Genomic DNA, 17,339 nt, shown 5'->3' on the forward strand with positions numbered 1-17,339 from the left:
AGGTGATAGCGGAGCGAGCGAGGCAACCGGACTATAATGCTTTAGCACTTTCACTTAGCCATAGGAGTTTGACAGTGGGGCTACTAGATAGCCCCTGGTGGCTCCGCACTCTCCCGATATCGGGGTGCGTACATGCCTGGCCGGGAAACGGCCCTTCGTTAAGGCAGAGGAATTCTAACATTCCCACAGGTCATCGAGTGGTTGACCAGTCTCACGCTATATCATGACAGTTAGTTTTCAGCTTTCTCTACTGAGGTGCTCGTCCGGATGAACCAGGGCACAATCGCAGTAGTTCTCCTGGTGCTACCTTAGCCGGCAAGGCGGAACGTAAGGCACCAAAACACAGGAGCCGGGCAAACCCAACATTTGACCAAAGACAATGATTCGGAGCTAATGCATATAGGGCCAAACTCGCGACGCCGAATACTCCCTAAGGTATTCGGTCTTTGTGGTATAAACCGGGCCTAAATAGTGGCCTTTGTAAGAAGCCCCGTGTGTCAGCATCCTTCTCAACGGTGGATATGTATCAACAAGAGACAGTAAAAAAGGTTTACGTAGGGTCTTAATCTAAAAAGAATCCTTGGAGCGGGTCCCTGCTGCACGTCTGCGCCTGTGTCTCCGTTGTGCCGTACCCTGGACGGGTGTAGCACGATGATCGTCTGTAAAAGAGAGGAAGTTAAGTGAAAAAGTTGTCGTGCAAAAGGATAGTTTTTAAAGAAACCATGTATAATTCAAGATGATAAGAAATTGCCACTTGTCTGCGCGCGTTGAGCCCCTTGTATTGACAAATAGGGGTGTGACCACTTATTTCCGTATAAATAGCGGCGCCGGACTTGATTAGTTGTATCTGAGGTCTTGACGACCTATTGGATGCTTTCGTTTGTCCGGGGCGCCTTTAGTGTGCGGCGGCCAAGGCAGCCTCACTCTGTTCGGCGCGCAGAGATCGCTTGATATTTCCGTGCACTGTAATGATGCCACGTGGACCGGGCATCTTGAGTGTGAGGGAGGCGTAGTGTGGTATTGCATTAAAGCGAGCGAAAGCTTCGCGTCCGAGCAGTGCTTGATAGCCACTTTGAAACGGAGCGATGTGGAAAGTTAAATGCTCGCGACGGAAGTTATCGGGGGAGCCGAATGTAACTTGTAGTAGGAGGGAGCCCGTACAATGAGCCCCTGGGCCTGGCGTTACTCCTTTAAAGGTAGTATTGCTATGGCGAATTTGTGTTGGGTCTAGCCCCATCCCGCGGATTGTATCCTGATATATTAGGTTTAGGCTACTGCCGCCGTCCATCAAGACCCTTGTGAAGTGATATCCGCCAATTACTGGGTCTAATACCAGGGCAGCCCATCCTGCGTGTCAGATACCTGCTGAGTAATCGCAATGGTCGAAAGTGATCGGTTGAGATGACCAGTGGCGGGACTTCGTGGTGATAGGCACTTGGGTATACTTTCCTGGGAGTGCCACATTGTTTTTTTCCTTGATTACGTGTAACACGTTTACTGTTTTGACTTCTGGTGGAAATTGCTTTTGTTCCCCCGCGTCTTGCTTGGGGGGCTCGTCCTCGTCTTCACTTGGTGTATCCTCCCCCTTGTGTACGGCGTTGAGCTTGCCGGACTGCTTGAAGACCCAACATTCTCTGTGGGTATGATTAGCAGGTTTACCAGGGGTACTATGAATCTGACATACTTGGTCCAGAATTTTATTGAGGCTGGACAGTTCGTCCCTGGTGCCTTTAGGGGGCGGCTTTTGGCCTGGCCGAGAGCTTTTGAATCCGGCATTTATTGTCGTGCCCTTCGTGCTGTCTTCTTTATTCCGGCGTTTGTTATTGTTGTTGCGCCGTGATTTCCCGTTTCCATCTCTAACTTCACATGTACTGGGGTTGCTGGTGCTGCATCTGGCTAGCCAGTTGTCCTCCCCACGCAAAAGCGGGTCATGAGGTTTGTTAATGCGGCCATCATTCTCGGCTTATTTTGGCCGAGGTGTCTGGCGAGCCATTTGTCACGGATGCTATGCTTGAAAGATGCTAAGGCTTCGGCATCCGGACAGTCGACAATCTGGTTCTTTTTAGTAAGAAACCTGTTCCAAAGCTTTCGGGCTGACTCTCCGGGCTGTTGGGTTATGTGACTCAAATCGTCCGCATCCGGAGGTCGGACGTATGTCCCTTGAAAATTTGCCCGAAAAGCGTCTTCGAGCTCTTCCCAACTTCCAATGGAGCTTTCGGGGAGGCCTTTGAGCCAGTGACAAGTTGGCCCTTTGAGCTTGAGGGGTAGGTACTTGATGGCATGGAGATCATCTCCTCGAGCCATATGGATATGAAGGATGTAGTCCTCAATACAGACCCCAGGGTCTGTTGTTCCGTCGTATGCCTCTATGTTTACGGGCTTGAATCCCTCTGGAAATTCGTGGTCCAGCACCTCATCGGTGAAACATAGGGGGTGTGCGGCACCCCTGTAGCTGGGTGTACCGCGTTGTTCGGATGTTTGTTGTGCTGCATTGTATGCTGGGGCGCGCTTGTGTGGGCCATAGATGGATCTTGTTGCACCGTCCTTTGGGTGCGAGCCCTCGCATTGGTTGCGTGTTGTATGGTGAGCGGCGTTGTATGCCACTATGTGTTGGTAGAGGGGTCGTCTATCCAACCAGGTGGCTGCTTTGATATTTGGTTGTGGGGGGTCTGAGGCCTCCTCATCGAATTCGGGTAGCAGCTTCCGCTTTGGGTAGCTCTTGTAGGGGCGATTGTCGCTGTACCTTGCTGCCGTGTTGAGTATTTTACTCCATCTGATTTGGAGTGTGTCTTGCGCAGCCTTGAGCCTTTGCTTCAGTTTTTTCAGACTCCTCGCGGTGGCAACAAGCCTTTTACGGGCAGTCTGCTGCTCCAGGTACCTGTTCGGCGTTATGTCGTCCGGATCATTATCCTTGATAGGATTTGTTTGTTCGGTTTGATTATCCAGATTGCCGCTGTCCGGCAGCGGTTTGCCCTGCTCCAGCGCTGGGTCTGCGTGATCGCTATTTCTGTCGAGGCGGGATTTGGGGCGGCGCTTGCGTCGCCGCTTTGACTGCTTTTCAAGGGGACAAGCCTTCGGTGCGTCCTTCCGCTCCTCGTCGTCATCTTTTGGTGCGTCCACCATGTATACGTCATATGACGAGGTGGCGTTCCAGGGCCCAATAGGCGCTGGTTCTTCATCGTCTCCTTCATCGGCGTCCATACCGTCGATGTCTTCGGAGTCGAGGTCGAGCATGTCGGTTAAATCGTCGACCGTGGCTACAAAGTGGGTGGTGGGTGGGCTTTGAATTTCTTCATCGTCCGTACCCCAACCTTGCTGACCGTAGTTCGGCCAGGGCTCTCCTGACAAACAGAGAGACTTTAGTGTCTTCAGAATATCACAGAAAGGTGAGTGCTGGAAGATGTTCGCGGCAGTAAACTCCATGATCGGCGCCCAATCGGATTCGATCGGCAGGGACGCGGAGGGATCGGGGTCCGGAGAGGAGTCCGGCTCCTTGGAGTTACGAGTCTCGCGGAGTGCGGGGCTGGTGTTCGGCTCAATCGCCATTGGGATCGCAGCCCCCGAGGCGGCGTCCAACCACCCATCCTCGATCGCCGCGGTTGGCTCCGAATTAAGAGTCGAAGCCGATGTGGGTGCGGCCTCCAGGGCACTGTTCGGCGGCAGAGCTGGATCATGCTCGTCGGGACAGTGCGGCGCGCTCGGTAGTGGCTCGAATCCGTCGAAGATCAAGTCCCCGCGGATGTCAGCCGTGTAGTTTAAACTTCCAAATCTGACCTGACGGCCAGGGGCGTAGCTTTCGATCTGCTCCAGATGGCCAAGTGAATTGGCCCGCAGTGCGAAGCTGCCGAAGACGAAGATCTGTCCGGGGAGGAAGGTCTCACCCTGGACTGCATCGTTATTGGTGATCGTAGGAGCCATCGAGCCTGACGGCTCCAAGTGTCCGAAGCTCCTAGTGTCTGTCTCCCGAAGGAAGCAGACAAAAGAGTCCGGCCCCGTCTAGTGTGCAAACGGATGTTCTGAGGGAGTTGGTGGGGCGAACGGCCATCTCAGATGAACACTGTGTGATGATGAATACGGTGATGGAGATGATATCGTCCGCCGAAAGCGGATTGCATGAAGCTTTTATGAGTCTACTGACAGGCTTTGAGGTACGTAAAAGAATGTATGATAATCCTGCACATGTTAGGTGTGCCCTGTGTAGATAGTAGCCCCTGAGACTCTGGTTGTCGTTGGAAACGACGACGAACAGAGGATCATATTCCCAGGAAATAACCATACTGCCTTTATGTGTAGGTGATGGAAGCTCCGGTGGCTAGCCGGACTAGTGAGTTTTCCCATTTAGAACAGTAGTTGGATGCGGCAGACGACGACATCGAGCTTGTTAACAAAAGTCTTGACGAGGCACAGGGTAAGTGTCAATATCGAGCCTGACGGCTCCCAGTGTCCGAAGCTCACAGTGTCCGGCTCCCGAAGGAAGCAGACAAAAGAGTCCGGCCCCGTCTAGTGTGCGATCGGATGTTCTGAGGGAGTTGGTGGGGCGAGCGGCCATCTCAGATGAACACCGTGTGATGATGAATACGGTGATGGAGAGGATATCGTCCGCCGAAAGCGGATTGCATGAAGCTTTTATGAGTATTTTACTCCATCTGATTTGGAGTGTGTCTTGCGCGGCCTTGAGCCTTTGCTTCTGTTTTTTCAGACTCCTCGCAGTGGCAACAAGCCTTTTACGGGCAGTCTGCTGCTCCGGGTACCTGTCCGGCGTTATGTCGTCCGGATCATTATCCTTGATAGGATTTGTTTGTTCGGTTTGATTATCCGGATTGCCGCTGTCCGGCAGCGGTTTGCCCTGCTCCAGCGCTGGGTCTGCGTGATCGCTATTTCTGTCGAGGCGGGATTTGGGGCGGCACTTGCGTCGCCGCTTTGATTGCTTTTCAAGGGGACAAGCCTTCGGTGCGTCCTTCCGCTCCTCGTCGTCATCTTTTGGTGCGTCCACCATGTATACGTCATATGACGAGGTGGCGTTCCAGGGCCCAATAGGCGCTGGTTCTTCATGTCTCCTTCATCGGCGTCCATACCGTCGATGTCTTCGGAGTCGAGGTCGAGCATGTCGGTTAAATCGTCGACCGTGGCTACAAAGTGGGTGGTGGGTGGGCTTTGAATTTCTTCGTCGTCCGTACCCCAACCTTGCTGACCATAGTTCGGCCAGGGCTCTCCTGACAAACAGAGAGACTTTAGTGTCTTCAGAATATCACAGAAAGGCGAGTGCTGGAAGATGTTCGCGGCAGTAAAATCCATGATCGGTGCCCAATCGGATTCGATCGACGGGGACGTGGAGGGTTCGGGGTCCGGAGAGGAGTCCGGCTCCTTGGAGTCACGAGTCTCGCGGAGTGCGGGGCTGGTGTTCGGCTCAATCGCCGTTGGGATCGTAGCCCCCGAGGCGGCGTCCAACCACCCATCCTCGATCGGCGTGGTTGGCTTCGAATTAAGAGTCGAAGCCAATGCGGGTGCGGCCTCCAGGGCACTGTTCGGTGGCAGAGCTAGATCATGCTCGTCGGGACAGTGCGGCGCGCTTGGCAGTGGCTCGAATCCGTCGAAGATCAAGTCCCCGCGGATGTCAGCCGTGTAGTTTAAACTTCCAAATCTGACCTAACGGCCAGGGGCGTAGCTTTTGATCTGCTCCAGATGGCCAAGTGAATTGGCCCGCAGTGCGAAGCCGCCGAAGACGAAGATCTGTCCGGGGAGGAAGGTCTCACCCTGGACTGCATCGTTATTGGTGATTGTAGGAGCCATCGAGCCTGACGGCGACGACACAGAGGAACTCTCAATGAAAGCACCAACGTCGGTGTCAAAACCGGCGGATCTCGGGTAGGGGCTCCCGAACTGTGCGTCTAGGCCGGATGGTAATAGGAGACAAGGGACACGAAGTTTTACCCAGGTTCGGGCCCTCTCGATGGAGGTAAAACCCTACGTCCTGCTTGATTAATATTGATGATATGGGTAGTACAAGAGTAGATCTATCACGAGATCGAGGAGGCTAAACCCTAGAAGCTAGCCTATGGTATGATTGTCGATGTGTACGTTGTCCTACGGACTAAACCCTCTTCGGTTTATATAGACACCGGAGAGGGTTAGGGTTACACAAAGTCGGTTACAATGGTAGGAGATCTTCATATCCGTATCGCCAAGCTTGCCTTCCACGCCAAGGAAAGTCCCTTCCGGACACGGGACGGAGTCTTCAATCTTGTATCTTCATAGTCCAGGAGTCCGGCAAAAGGTATAGTCCGGCTATCCGAACACCCCCCAATCCAGGACTCCCTCAATTAGCTAGCAGTTTTTCTATCATACCCGAAGGAATCTCAAAGTAGACATTTTCATTTTCAGTGGGTTCAGTAGGTTGAGGAGCAACTCTTTTCTCTACTGGTCGGGGTGAAGATACCCCGAACAAGCCCCACAGAGGATTACTTTCCATAGTAACAAGTGACAGTAAATTTCAACGCACTATATAAATTTTTCCTTACCAAATTCCACCTACCAAAGGCGCTTCACTCCTCGGCAACGACGCTAGAAAAGAGTCATGATGACCCACAAGTTTAGGGGATCTATCGTAGTCCTTTCGATAAGTAAGAGTGTCAAACCCAACGAGGAGCAGAAGGAAATGATAAGCGGTTTTCAGCAAGGTATTCTGTGCAAGCACTGAAATTATAGGTAACAGATAGTTTTGTGATAAGATAATTGGTAACGAGCAACAAGTAACAAAAGTAAATAAAGTGCAGCAAGGTGGCCCAATCCTTTTTGTAGCAAAGGACAAGCCTGGACAAACTCTTATATAGAGAAAAGCGCTCCCGAGGACACATGGGAATATCGTCAAGCTAGGTTCCATCACGATCATATGATTCGCGTTCGGTACTTTGATAATTTGGTATGTGGGTGGACCAGTGCTTGGGTACTGCCCTTACTTGGACAAGCATCCCACTTATGATTAACCTCTATTACAAGCATCCGCAACTACAACAAAAGTATTAAGGTAAACCTAACCATAGCATGAAACATATGGATCCAAATCAGCCCCTTATGAAGCAACGCATAAACTAGGGTTTAAGCTTCTGTCACTCTAGCAACCCATCATCTACTTATTACTTCCCAATTCCTTCCTCTAGGCCCAAATAATGGTGAAGTGTCATGTAGTCGACGCTCACATAACACCACTAGAGGAGAGACAACATACATCTCATCAAAATATCGAACGAATATCAGATTCACATGACTACTAATAGCAAGACTTCTCCCATGTCCTCAGGAACAAATGTAACTACTCACAAAGCATATTCATGTTCATAATCAGAGGGGTATTAATATGCATATAGGATCTGAACATATGATCTTCCACCAAATAAACCAACTAGCATCAACTACAAGGAGTAATTAACACTACTAGCAACCCACAGGTACCAATCCCGGACTTAGAGACAAGAATTGGATACAAGAGATGAACTAGGGTTTGAGAGGAGATGGTGCTGGTGAAGATGTTGATGGAGATTGCCCTCTACCGATGAGAGGAGCGTTGGTGATGACGATGGCGATGATTTCCCCCTCCCGAAGGGAAGTTTCCCCGGCAGAACAGCTCCGCTGGAGCCCTAGATTGGTTCCGCCAAGGTTCCGCCTCGTGGTGGCGGAGTCTCGTCCGGAAAGATGGCTTATAATTTTTTCCTCATCGAAAGACTCCATATAGCAGAAGATGGACATCGGAGGGCCACCAGTGGGCCCACGAGATAGGGGGCGCGCCCAGGGGGGTAGGGCGCGCCCCCACCCTCGTGGGCAGGGTGTGCCCCCCCTACGGAACTTCTTGCACTCAGTATTTTTTATATATTCTGAAAATGACTTCCGTGAAGTTTCAGGACTTTTGGAGCTGTGCAGAATAGGTCTCTAATATTTGCTCCTTTTCCAGCCCAGAATCCCAGCTGCCGGCATTCTCCCTCTTTATGTAAACCTTGTAAAATAGGAGAGAATAGACATAAGTATTGTGACATAATGTGTAATAACAGCCCATAATGCAATAAATATCGATATAAAAGCATGATGCAAAATGGACGTATCACCCCCTCCATAGTTTATGCCTCCGGTCATATTGTCGTAGTGCTTAGGCAAAGCCCTGCGCGGATCACTTCACCATCACCGTCACCACGCCGTCGTGTTGACAAAACTCTCCCTCAACACTTTGCTGGATCAAGAATTCGAGGGACGTCATCGAGCTGAACGTGTGCAGAACTCGGAGGTGCCGTACATTCGATGCTTGATCGATCGGAACGAGAAGAAGTTCGACTACATCAACCGCGTTGTCAAACGCTTCCGCTTTCGGTCTACGAGGGTACGTGGACGCACTCTCCCCCTCTTGTTGCTATGCATCTCCTAGATAGATCTTGCATAAGCGTAGGAATTTTTTTGAAATTGCATGCTACATTTCCTAACACCATGGTCGCAATGCGAAGTCATTACTCCATTGGTGGCACAATATTTTAAATACCATCATGAAGTATTGCGGTGTGATTGCACAAGTGGAGAAGATGGTCACCGGGAGCGCCAAGCATGGAGATCTAAGTTTTTTCTTCTTGTTAATATAGGTGTTGGCCAATTTATTGATTCACTCAATGTTGCAGCTTGATGATCACGACATTGTGTAGCCCGGACCTGCTGCTGCGTTACTATAGGACGTAGGGCAAGCCTTTCACATTGATGCATTAGTGGATGAAGCTCAAGGGGCAGTCCATCTGAGAGAACATGTGGCGATGAAGAGGGTCAAGCTCGAGAAGAGAAAGCTTGAGATGAAGGCTGATTTCGAGGAGTATAGTCGAATTTAGGATCGATGAATTTTAAAAACTTGTTAAACATCCAACGCTTTTATTCAGGATTGGATTGCCAACGATCGATGTTTCAAAGTATGGCGGACATTTGGTTTAGGTTTATTTGTTTTGTTTGAAAAAAGGTCTGACATTTCAAGTATAGGATTGGATGGTCGGTTCCACTAGCGCTACCCATGGACGATCGGGGTGTCCGTTTTGATGGACGAGGATACCCTAGCACCACAAAATGAGAAGCTTAATTACAACCAACCAAAAGATATAGCAGGAAGTCAAATCTTCAGAGAAGACTAGATCCAATCCCAAGCATGATAAGTTGTACAACTGAAGAAGATCGTCCGGGTAGCCACCAGCAATCCTCGACAATCCAGGTCTCTAGCCTTGAGCAGTTCTAAAGATCTCACTTGCTATGTGTTCGATTAGTTTTGTTCCCAGACTCAGCGTCCTTTAATTTTCCTGTTTTAGCCGCAGAATTTGCCCAAGAATTAATCTAAAAGCATAGAGAATGAATCAGAGGAAAAGTTTCATTAATTTTCCTATCCCTAAAACATACTCCCTTTGCTATTTAAACTGCAAAAACATCTTACATTTGTCTACAGAGGTAGTATATCATTATGACTTCTCCACATTGATCAGAAAATAGTAGCCATACCAACACAAACTAAATGTTTATATTCCTTTGGGAAACTATTAAGCCAAACCCCAAAGCAATTATTCAGGTTAGCAGGAATAGTTTTCAAACTGAAAGCACACTGTATCAAACTTCAGATAAATTTAGCATGAGGACAGGAAAAGAATAAATGATGGGAAATGATTCCCCTCAACCGATTGATTGCTTGGATCCCATCCGCCACCTCGCTCGCACAACACGTGCCCCGCATGACATGCCGCTGGCTCCCGCTGAATATTTTTGCAACTTCTGCAACATCACCAATGTTGCATAAGTTTCTTCCGTAATATTAGCTATATTGTAGAAAGACGAAGACGAAAAAAGAAATTTTGCAACAAAGCCTCTGTTGCGGAAAAAAAACTACAACTAACCTGAGTTGCAATTTTTTTTTACAAACGGATGAAGACAAAAAAAATCTACAATAAAGCCTCTGTTGCAACAAAAGCTTAGTTGCAAAAAAGTTATGCAACAAAACCTATGTTGCGAAAAAAAACTACAATTAACCCGAGTTGCAATTTTTTTACAAACAGATGAAGACAAAAAAAGAAATTCTACAATAAAGCCTATGTTGCAACAAAAGATTAGTTGCAAAAAAAGTTATGCAACAAAACCTATGTTGCGAAAAAAACTACAATTAACCTGAGTTGCAATTTTTTTTACAAACAGATGAAGACAAAAAAAGAAATTCTACAATAAAGCCTCTGTTGCAACAAAAGCTTAGTTGCAAAAAAGTTATGCAACAAAACCTATGTTGCAATGATGAAGGGCACCGATGCGCCAGTTCTGACGCCCGCGAGCCGGACGATCTTTTAAAAAGAGCGTAGCAGTTCCATAAATGATCCATAATTTTATCTTGTCTACTGTATAAAAAGTACTCTCTTAGTATAAAAAATATAAAGTTAGTACAAAGTTGAGTTATTTATTTTGGGACGGAGGGAGTAACACCTTACCTTACCTGTTCATGGGCCGGCCATCTGGTGGTAAAGCCGAATCTTCGTGGGCTAGATCGGCCGCTCAAGCCCAACTTTCCAGTCCATCTCGCACGGTGATGTGGAAAAATGAAGGTAAGGAAAATCTCCAACTCCGACAGGTCCAAAACCCAAAGCCCCAGCCAGCCATGCCGACCGGCGTGGCCATCCCCGCCCCCTACCCCAAACCCCCGCAATCCCCTCGCCTCCTCCACCGCAGCCGCCACTGCTCCGGCCACCGCCTCCTCCTCGCCACAGCCTCCCCCTTCCGCCCAGATTCCCCACCTCTCCCCTTCCCCAGGCGTAGCCGCAGCTCCGTCGCCGCCATCCATGCCGCCTCCTCCGACCCGGCCCTCTATTCCTTCCCCTCCTCCCCGACCCCGCCTCCGCGCCCGCCCCCGGCCTCGGCCCCTCCGGAGCCCCCCTCCACCGTGGCCCGCGCCGGCCGCAGCAAGAAGAAGCCCGCCGGCGGCCGCATCGAGGGCGGCGGCGACGTGCGGCGCGAGGCCAAGTCCCGGGCCAAGCGCCGCAGCCGCCGCCTCTCGGAGAACGCCTTCTACCGCCGGAAGCGCCGCGCCGCCTCGGGGCAGGCCGACGCCTTCACCGACGAGGAACTCGAGATGATCGGCCTCGGCTACGACCGCTCCGTCCGCTTCATGGACGGGCCCGACGACCCGCGCCTCCGCCACCCGCACGATTGGTACAGGTTCGGCGCCTTCGGACCCTACTCCTGGCGCGGCATCGTCGTCGGGCCGCCCATCCGCGGCCGCTTCTCCGACGACCGCGTCTCCCTCATGTCCGAGGTGGCCGACCACGACGAATGGGACCGCAACGAGCAGTTCGAGATGTCCAACCAATTTTCACACCGTCTCAACGAGCTCGATGATGCCGTCGGCTTCCGGTACTACTGGGTCTTCGTGCGGCACCCTAGGTGGCGCCCCGACGAGCCACCATGGCAGCAGTGGACGCTCTCGGCCGAGGTCGCCGTCCAGGCCAGCAAGGACCAGCGGCTGGATAAGTGGAGCCTCATGGGCCGGTTCGGTAACTCGACACGCGAGCTGATCACGCGCTGCGCGGCCTGGATGCGCCCGGACATCCTATATGTCAAGCGTCCGCTGTACCAGTCGAGGTTCGAGCCACAGGAGGAATTCTTCAGTCGGCTCCGCCCGTTGGTTGATCCCTCAACCGAGAACCAGTTCTTGTTTGACCTTGAACAGGATGGCAGGGTCATTCAGACGACCTACTTCGGGGGCCTTTGCAGGATTGTGAAGGCAAGCCCAAAGTCTTATGTGGATGATGTTGTAAATGCATACTCGAAGCTGAGTGAGGCGGATAAGTCACGCTGTCTGGAGTTCTTGCTCACAAACCATCCCATGGAGCTGCTCCACCCATACACCAAGGAGTGGAAAGTCAAGCTAGAGGAGATGGAACTTGGGTGTGATGCGCCTGATGAGAGTGACGATGAGGGTGGTGATGAGATTGGAAGTGAGATCATTGATTGGGTTGAGGATGAGGAGGTTGATGTGATTGATGATACCGAGGATGATGTAGACAACGACTATGAAGATGAGGAAGTGGTTGATGTCAGTGAAGAGGTGGAAGCAGATGAAGTAATAGAAAGTAGTGAGGAGAATGAGGACTACTGGGACGAGCAATGGGATAAAGCGATGAAAAGTAATGATAAAATGGAGAAACTGGTCAAGAACAGGGTTGAGAAATCATATGAGTATAATAAGCGGCAAATGCAACAGCAGAAAGATATGGAATCGCAAATGGGCACTTCCAATACAATGATTATGCAGCAGGAGCAGGCCGAGGAGGATGAGGTGAAGCTGGTACAGCAGGAAAGTGCAAGGAGCAGAAGTGCGCTGGTCAGAGTGAAGCGCGAGCCCCCTCCAGGGCTCTTCCTGAGGGCGGCTGTCCGGCCATTCACTTACAGGAATCTTGTCAAGGAAATTGTTCTGATGAGACACCAAATTATTGATGGAGAGATAGTTTAGCTTCAAATTTTCAGCAACTGGAGAATTGCAGAGACTGCGCAAACAAGGTTCTGAAGAAGCATCTTCCTTGGTTATTTAAAATGTTTAGCTGTATTTAGGGCGTGTTGATCTTCTTTGTAGTTCTGAACCTAGGGAACACACAAGTCATGTAATTCTTCCCCTGCAAAAGTTTATAATGGAATTTGAGACTTGAAGCTTATGTTTCTGATATATTGAGTTCTCCCCAATGAAGTTTGAGTATGGCTTAGTTCATGTCTGGGGTTGATTTTTCTTGGTTTGGTTATTATAACAACTGTTACTATCTAATGTGGCTTATGGAGTTATTTCCATGTCACTTGCCCCTCTATATAATCAACAAAAACCAGGCTGATCAACTGAAACTCAGAAGAATAGACAGCCACAACGGCCTACAGCAAGCTGGGCATCAAGGCGATGCTGCTAAACTATAGGCTGACTGTGCTAGGCAGTCTGCTTACACATAAATAAGAAGATTCAGAAATTTCTCAAAAAATCAGCAATCAAGTGTTTTACTGAGCTAAAACAATGGCAGATCTGATCTCAGCTGAATGTGAAGTGTTAGCCATCTAGCAACTTTTCTTTTTCCTGATGAAGACATTCTGAACATGCCCTGAAAATTGTCCATCAACCATTCTCCCTTTCCCAAAAGCTACTAAAAAGCCATGACAAGAACTCCATGCCGACAAATTAACATGATTTTTAGCTTCCCCTCGAAAAATTATGCGGGAGCCTTCAAGAATCCGCAGAGCCAGCTTTACATTTTAAAAAAAGAGTTGTAAAGCTCGACGATCGAACCGATATCCCATGATCGAAAGGGCCCTTGCCATGAGATATAAAAATCCCCCTCAAGTTTTGTCAAAAGGTGAATGATCAGCAGACAGGATTAGAAGGCCTACACATGACGCTAGAATAAACAATGGCTAAGAGGCTTCAGCTGGAATGCTCTTTAGGCGGGCGGCAATAAGTGAAAAAATGATTTAACCTGATGCATGCACCACATCTAAGCTTTAAGCCACCAAATTTGCTTTAAGATGTTGATTATTACACCAACCAGCAATGAGAAACTACTGCCCCTCACTGGAGTCTTACTCACCTTTTGAAGAAGCGATGTTGGGAGTTGCTCAACTATTCCTCACCAATGGCAACTCTGTTTTGGATGACCTGCAAGCACTATTCCTACTGCAAACCATGCTGCAACTTCTTGAGGAGCTGATGGCTAATGATTCAACAGTTAATGAAATTCCCTCCTGCTATGTGCCAAAGCTCATTATTCCAAAATGGGAAAGGCTATGGCACTGTAGCTGCAAGCAAGTGGGGGGCATCAGCACCTTCTGCTTGATATGCTGATTTTCTGCTGACCCAGCACACAATCAGTTAAGAGTTCTCAACACTCATTGAATTCAAAACTCAAAGCTATATAACAACATCGACACCATAGTACAGTGATACTTCAGAACTGAAGAATTTCAAGGCTATCTACAGTTCTACATCATGTATATTCCCCCGGTTTCCTGTGAGAATTAGCTCATATATAATATCCTGACTTGCATATTTTGTTGACAGAATTTATGTTACAGGATGAGATACTGAATCCCAGTTCACTGAACATTCCACTAGATTCTCGCGTTCTGCCGCTACGGGATACGACACTGCAGCTCTACGGTCAGTGACCCATACAGTGTACGTCTTTGCTCCAGCATTGCAGTATTGCACGCATGGAAATGATGCTAGGAAAGTTCTGTAGCATCTTCTGGAGGACACCCTCATCCTGCTGCCTTTTCTCAATTTTCTTCTGCAGCAGTGGCAACCCAATCTCCAAACATGGCATGTTCTCCCACAGAAGCCTCTGATTATCAGTAGAATAGATGGGACCATTGGACCCAGGAAAACCTAAGTACCCCCTCTTTGCAGCATGGTTCCAATTTTTAAATCGGTTCAAGTATGAAATCCAGCACCAAAGTGCGTACTAAGACTCCCCGAATGTTTAAGGACGGTTATGCCGATGTTTTTTTTTACGATAAAGGCTCCGAGGTCCCCCATTTTGATTCCATCTTCTTTGTGTGCAGCTAAAGCATGAATGGGTGAAGCTAATGATTTACCCCACTCTTATTCCCCCCAAAAGCCCACTAACACGCTTGTTTAATCAGTGTTTTGGGGTATTAAACTCACTGCCCCTCTGTGACACCTGTCTTGTTTAAGTTTTTTTACAGCTAAAAGTTGGACTAAAGTGGTTGGAGCTATCCTAGTGATCTGATGGAGGATCTGGTTCCTGCCAAGGCATTCTATTCGGCTGCAGGTGGGAAGCTGCCTCTGCACAACCACCAGAGATCAAACCATATCTCTGTCCTGTATAAGTCTCTGATCAGTTGCTAACCTCTGGTGGAACTAGCTGTTGGCATGGAGCCGGATCACAGAGGCCTGATGGCGATCGTGCGCGAAGAGCCACCGCCATCGGAGGAGCCGATGGACCTGCTGTCGAGCGCGTGGTGCAGCTCGGCGATCCAAGTTCTTCAGACGGGTCCGAAGGAGGAGGATCGCTCGCTGGCGCTGGTGGAGCACCCTGTCATTGGGCTTGACGATGATAGGAGAGACCTGTCGCAGCTGCAGGTAAGTGTAGGTAACTTCATTGTACTGTAGCAAATAAGTAGCATTTTGTCAGGAGATCACACTCAGGATATGGATGCCCCGGGTGGTTTTGCAGAGGAATGATCGTAGCTTGGTTGTTGACGACAGCGGCTTCGGTGGCACGACGCAACCGCAATGGAAATACGACGATCTGAAGGTACAAAGTTGATGCGGCCATGTGATGTTCATGGTGTATGTGCAAGCTTTGGTATAGCCTGATGGTGTTAACTGTGTGCTTTTTGGCGGTGTTTTTTCAGTCATGGATATGGCTGCAGAAGGCCATTCACCCGGAGCTGGACTACGACAACAAGAAGAAATGGGTGAGTGAAAGGATTTAGGAGCCGGCAGGTTTAATTAGCACGATTTGCTCTTTGCAAAAACGAAACGTGATCGTGATGCAAATGGAACGAATCGTGCAGTAGAAGAAGCCAGATGGCAAATGGTTTGTTGATTGATTTCCAATTAACGCGCGGATCGAGGATATTTAAATGGCACGCGATATGTTTCCATGATTTTGCTGGATCTTAAATATTTGAACCTGGTACGTGTGGACGCAGCTCCCGCGCAAGATGTCGGCGCCGTGGAGCGGCATCTCGCTCAAGAAGTGGGTCAAGGAGCGGAAGCAGAAGCGCAAGGAGGAGGCGCGGCTGCACAGGGCCGAGGTCCACGCCGCGGTGTCCGTCGCGGGCGTCGCGGCCGTGCTCGCCGCCATCGCCGCGGAGAACTCCGCGCCCGCGGCGCGCGGCTCGGCGTCGGCCTCGATGAGGGAGACGGCGGTGGCCTCGGCCGCCGCGCTCGTGGCGGCGCAGTGCGCCAAGGTGGCCGAGGCCGCGGGCGCCACGCGGGACCAGGTCGCCGCGGCAGTCAACGCCGCCGTGGCCGCCACCGACGCCAGCAACGTGATCACGCTCACCGCCGCCGCCGCCACCTGTAAGCCCTCTCGACCGGCCGGAGACGTTTTGAGATGTGACATGGTTCCAAAGAATTCAGATCACGAGATCATTTGTTTGCGCGTTGAATTGACAGCACTGCGTGGCGCGGCGGCGCTGCGAGGGAGGCGCGGCGGCAGCGGCGGCCATGGGCAGAGCGAGAGGGCGGACCAGGGTGGCACGGCGCCGTGGCAGGACGACCTGGACTTCGACTTCAACTACGCGAGGTCCAAGGCGGCGCTGGCCAAGGGCGACGAGCTGTTCGTCGCGATGCCTGACGGTAAGCCGGCCGCCGTCGCATCGTGCGTGTCGTGCCATGATCAAACTCTTCTCATCTCATGCATGTTGCCGTCCGTGCAGGCAAGTGGAAGCTGCACACGGTGTCCGCGGCCACGGACAGGAACGGCAAGGTCGTCCTCCGGATCAAGAAGATGAACTTGGTCATGCAGGCCTTCTCCAACACCAAAGAATGTAAGCAAATACCATGAGTTGCATGAGATCGAACACCCTTTCCCTTTTCTTAGTTCTTTCAACACGTTTGGTACGTTGGCAGGCGTGGTGGAGGACGTCCGGCCGTGCGCGCCGGAGAAGGCGAGCCGGGAGGGGGACGCGACGTACCCGGTGGAGGTGAGGACGAGCAGGGGCAAGGTGGAGCTCCGCGCCGACGACTACGCCGTGTACAAGAGGTGGGTCACCACCGTGACGCACATGCTCACCTCCTCCACCGCCATCACCATGCGCAATTAACCATCGATCGATCCCGCCACGGCCGACCGATCGAATCCAATCCACTGACGTACCTGCGCGACCGGAAGTAACAAATGGGTCGTACGTGTACACGTGTTCGATTTCAGATCTCACGCTTCTGGTTTTAATCCCCACCCAGATTAATGTGTAACTAAATTCAGCCTCTTGATGTGGTGACTTTGTCAATTTCAAAATTTATTGGCTTAGTCTTTAGGAGGTGCTTCACGGAATAGAGTGTGGATGGGTACCTATGGTCATAGGGGATGAGTGTACGCAAACGTTTGTTTTTTCCCACGAATACGCAAAGCTTGCATATCATTCCATTGATAGAAGAAGAAGAATGAGTACAGGGGATACAACACATGACACAAACACATGCATGCGTGAACATGGTGTCCGGAGCAGAGGGACAAGGGATGCTCGGCCCAAACACAAGATACATCACAGCTAAACCTACCAAACCCGAGCCAAGAGCGGCACTACCAAACCAATGAGAACTCCAACATCATCCGAGCCAAGACCGGGGA

At 50.3% G+C, this 17,339-nt stretch overlaps 2 protein-coding genes across 2 annotated transcripts; both read left to right on the plus strand.

Moving 5' to 3' along the window:
• The first annotated feature begins 10,471 nt into the window (after positions 1-10,471).
• On the plus strand, positions 10,472-12,703 carry LOC125538862 (uncharacterized). Its single transcript, XM_048702166.2, has one exon. It carries the CDS (start codon positions 10,487-10,489, stop codon positions 12,491-12,493), a length of 2,007 nt encoding a protein of 668 aa, XP_048558123.2. The 5' UTR covers positions 10,472-10,486; the 3' UTR covers positions 12,494-12,703.
• A 1,964-nt stretch (positions 12,704-14,667) lies between these two features.
• Positions 14,668-17,069, plus strand: LOC125538863 (auxin canalization protein (DUF828)). The gene is made up of 8 exons (XM_048702167.2): positions 14,668-14,807; positions 14,901-15,118; positions 15,213-15,293; positions 15,394-15,456; positions 15,694-16,066; positions 16,163-16,345; positions 16,426-16,536; positions 16,619-17,069. Exons 1-8 carry the CDS (start codon positions 14,765-14,767, stop codon positions 16,810-16,812), a joined length of 1,266 nt encoding a protein of 421 aa, XP_048558124.1. The 5' UTR covers positions 14,668-14,764; the 3' UTR covers positions 16,813-17,069.
• The last annotated feature ends 270 nt before the right edge of the window (positions 17,070-17,339 follow it).

This window comes from Triticum urartu, chromosome 2A, assembly GCF_056163025.1.
Source record: "Triticum urartu cultivar PI428250 chromosome 2A, HENAU_Tu73, whole genome shotgun sequence".
NCBI lineage: Eukaryota > Viridiplantae > Streptophyta > Magnoliopsida > Poales > Poaceae > Triticum > Triticum urartu.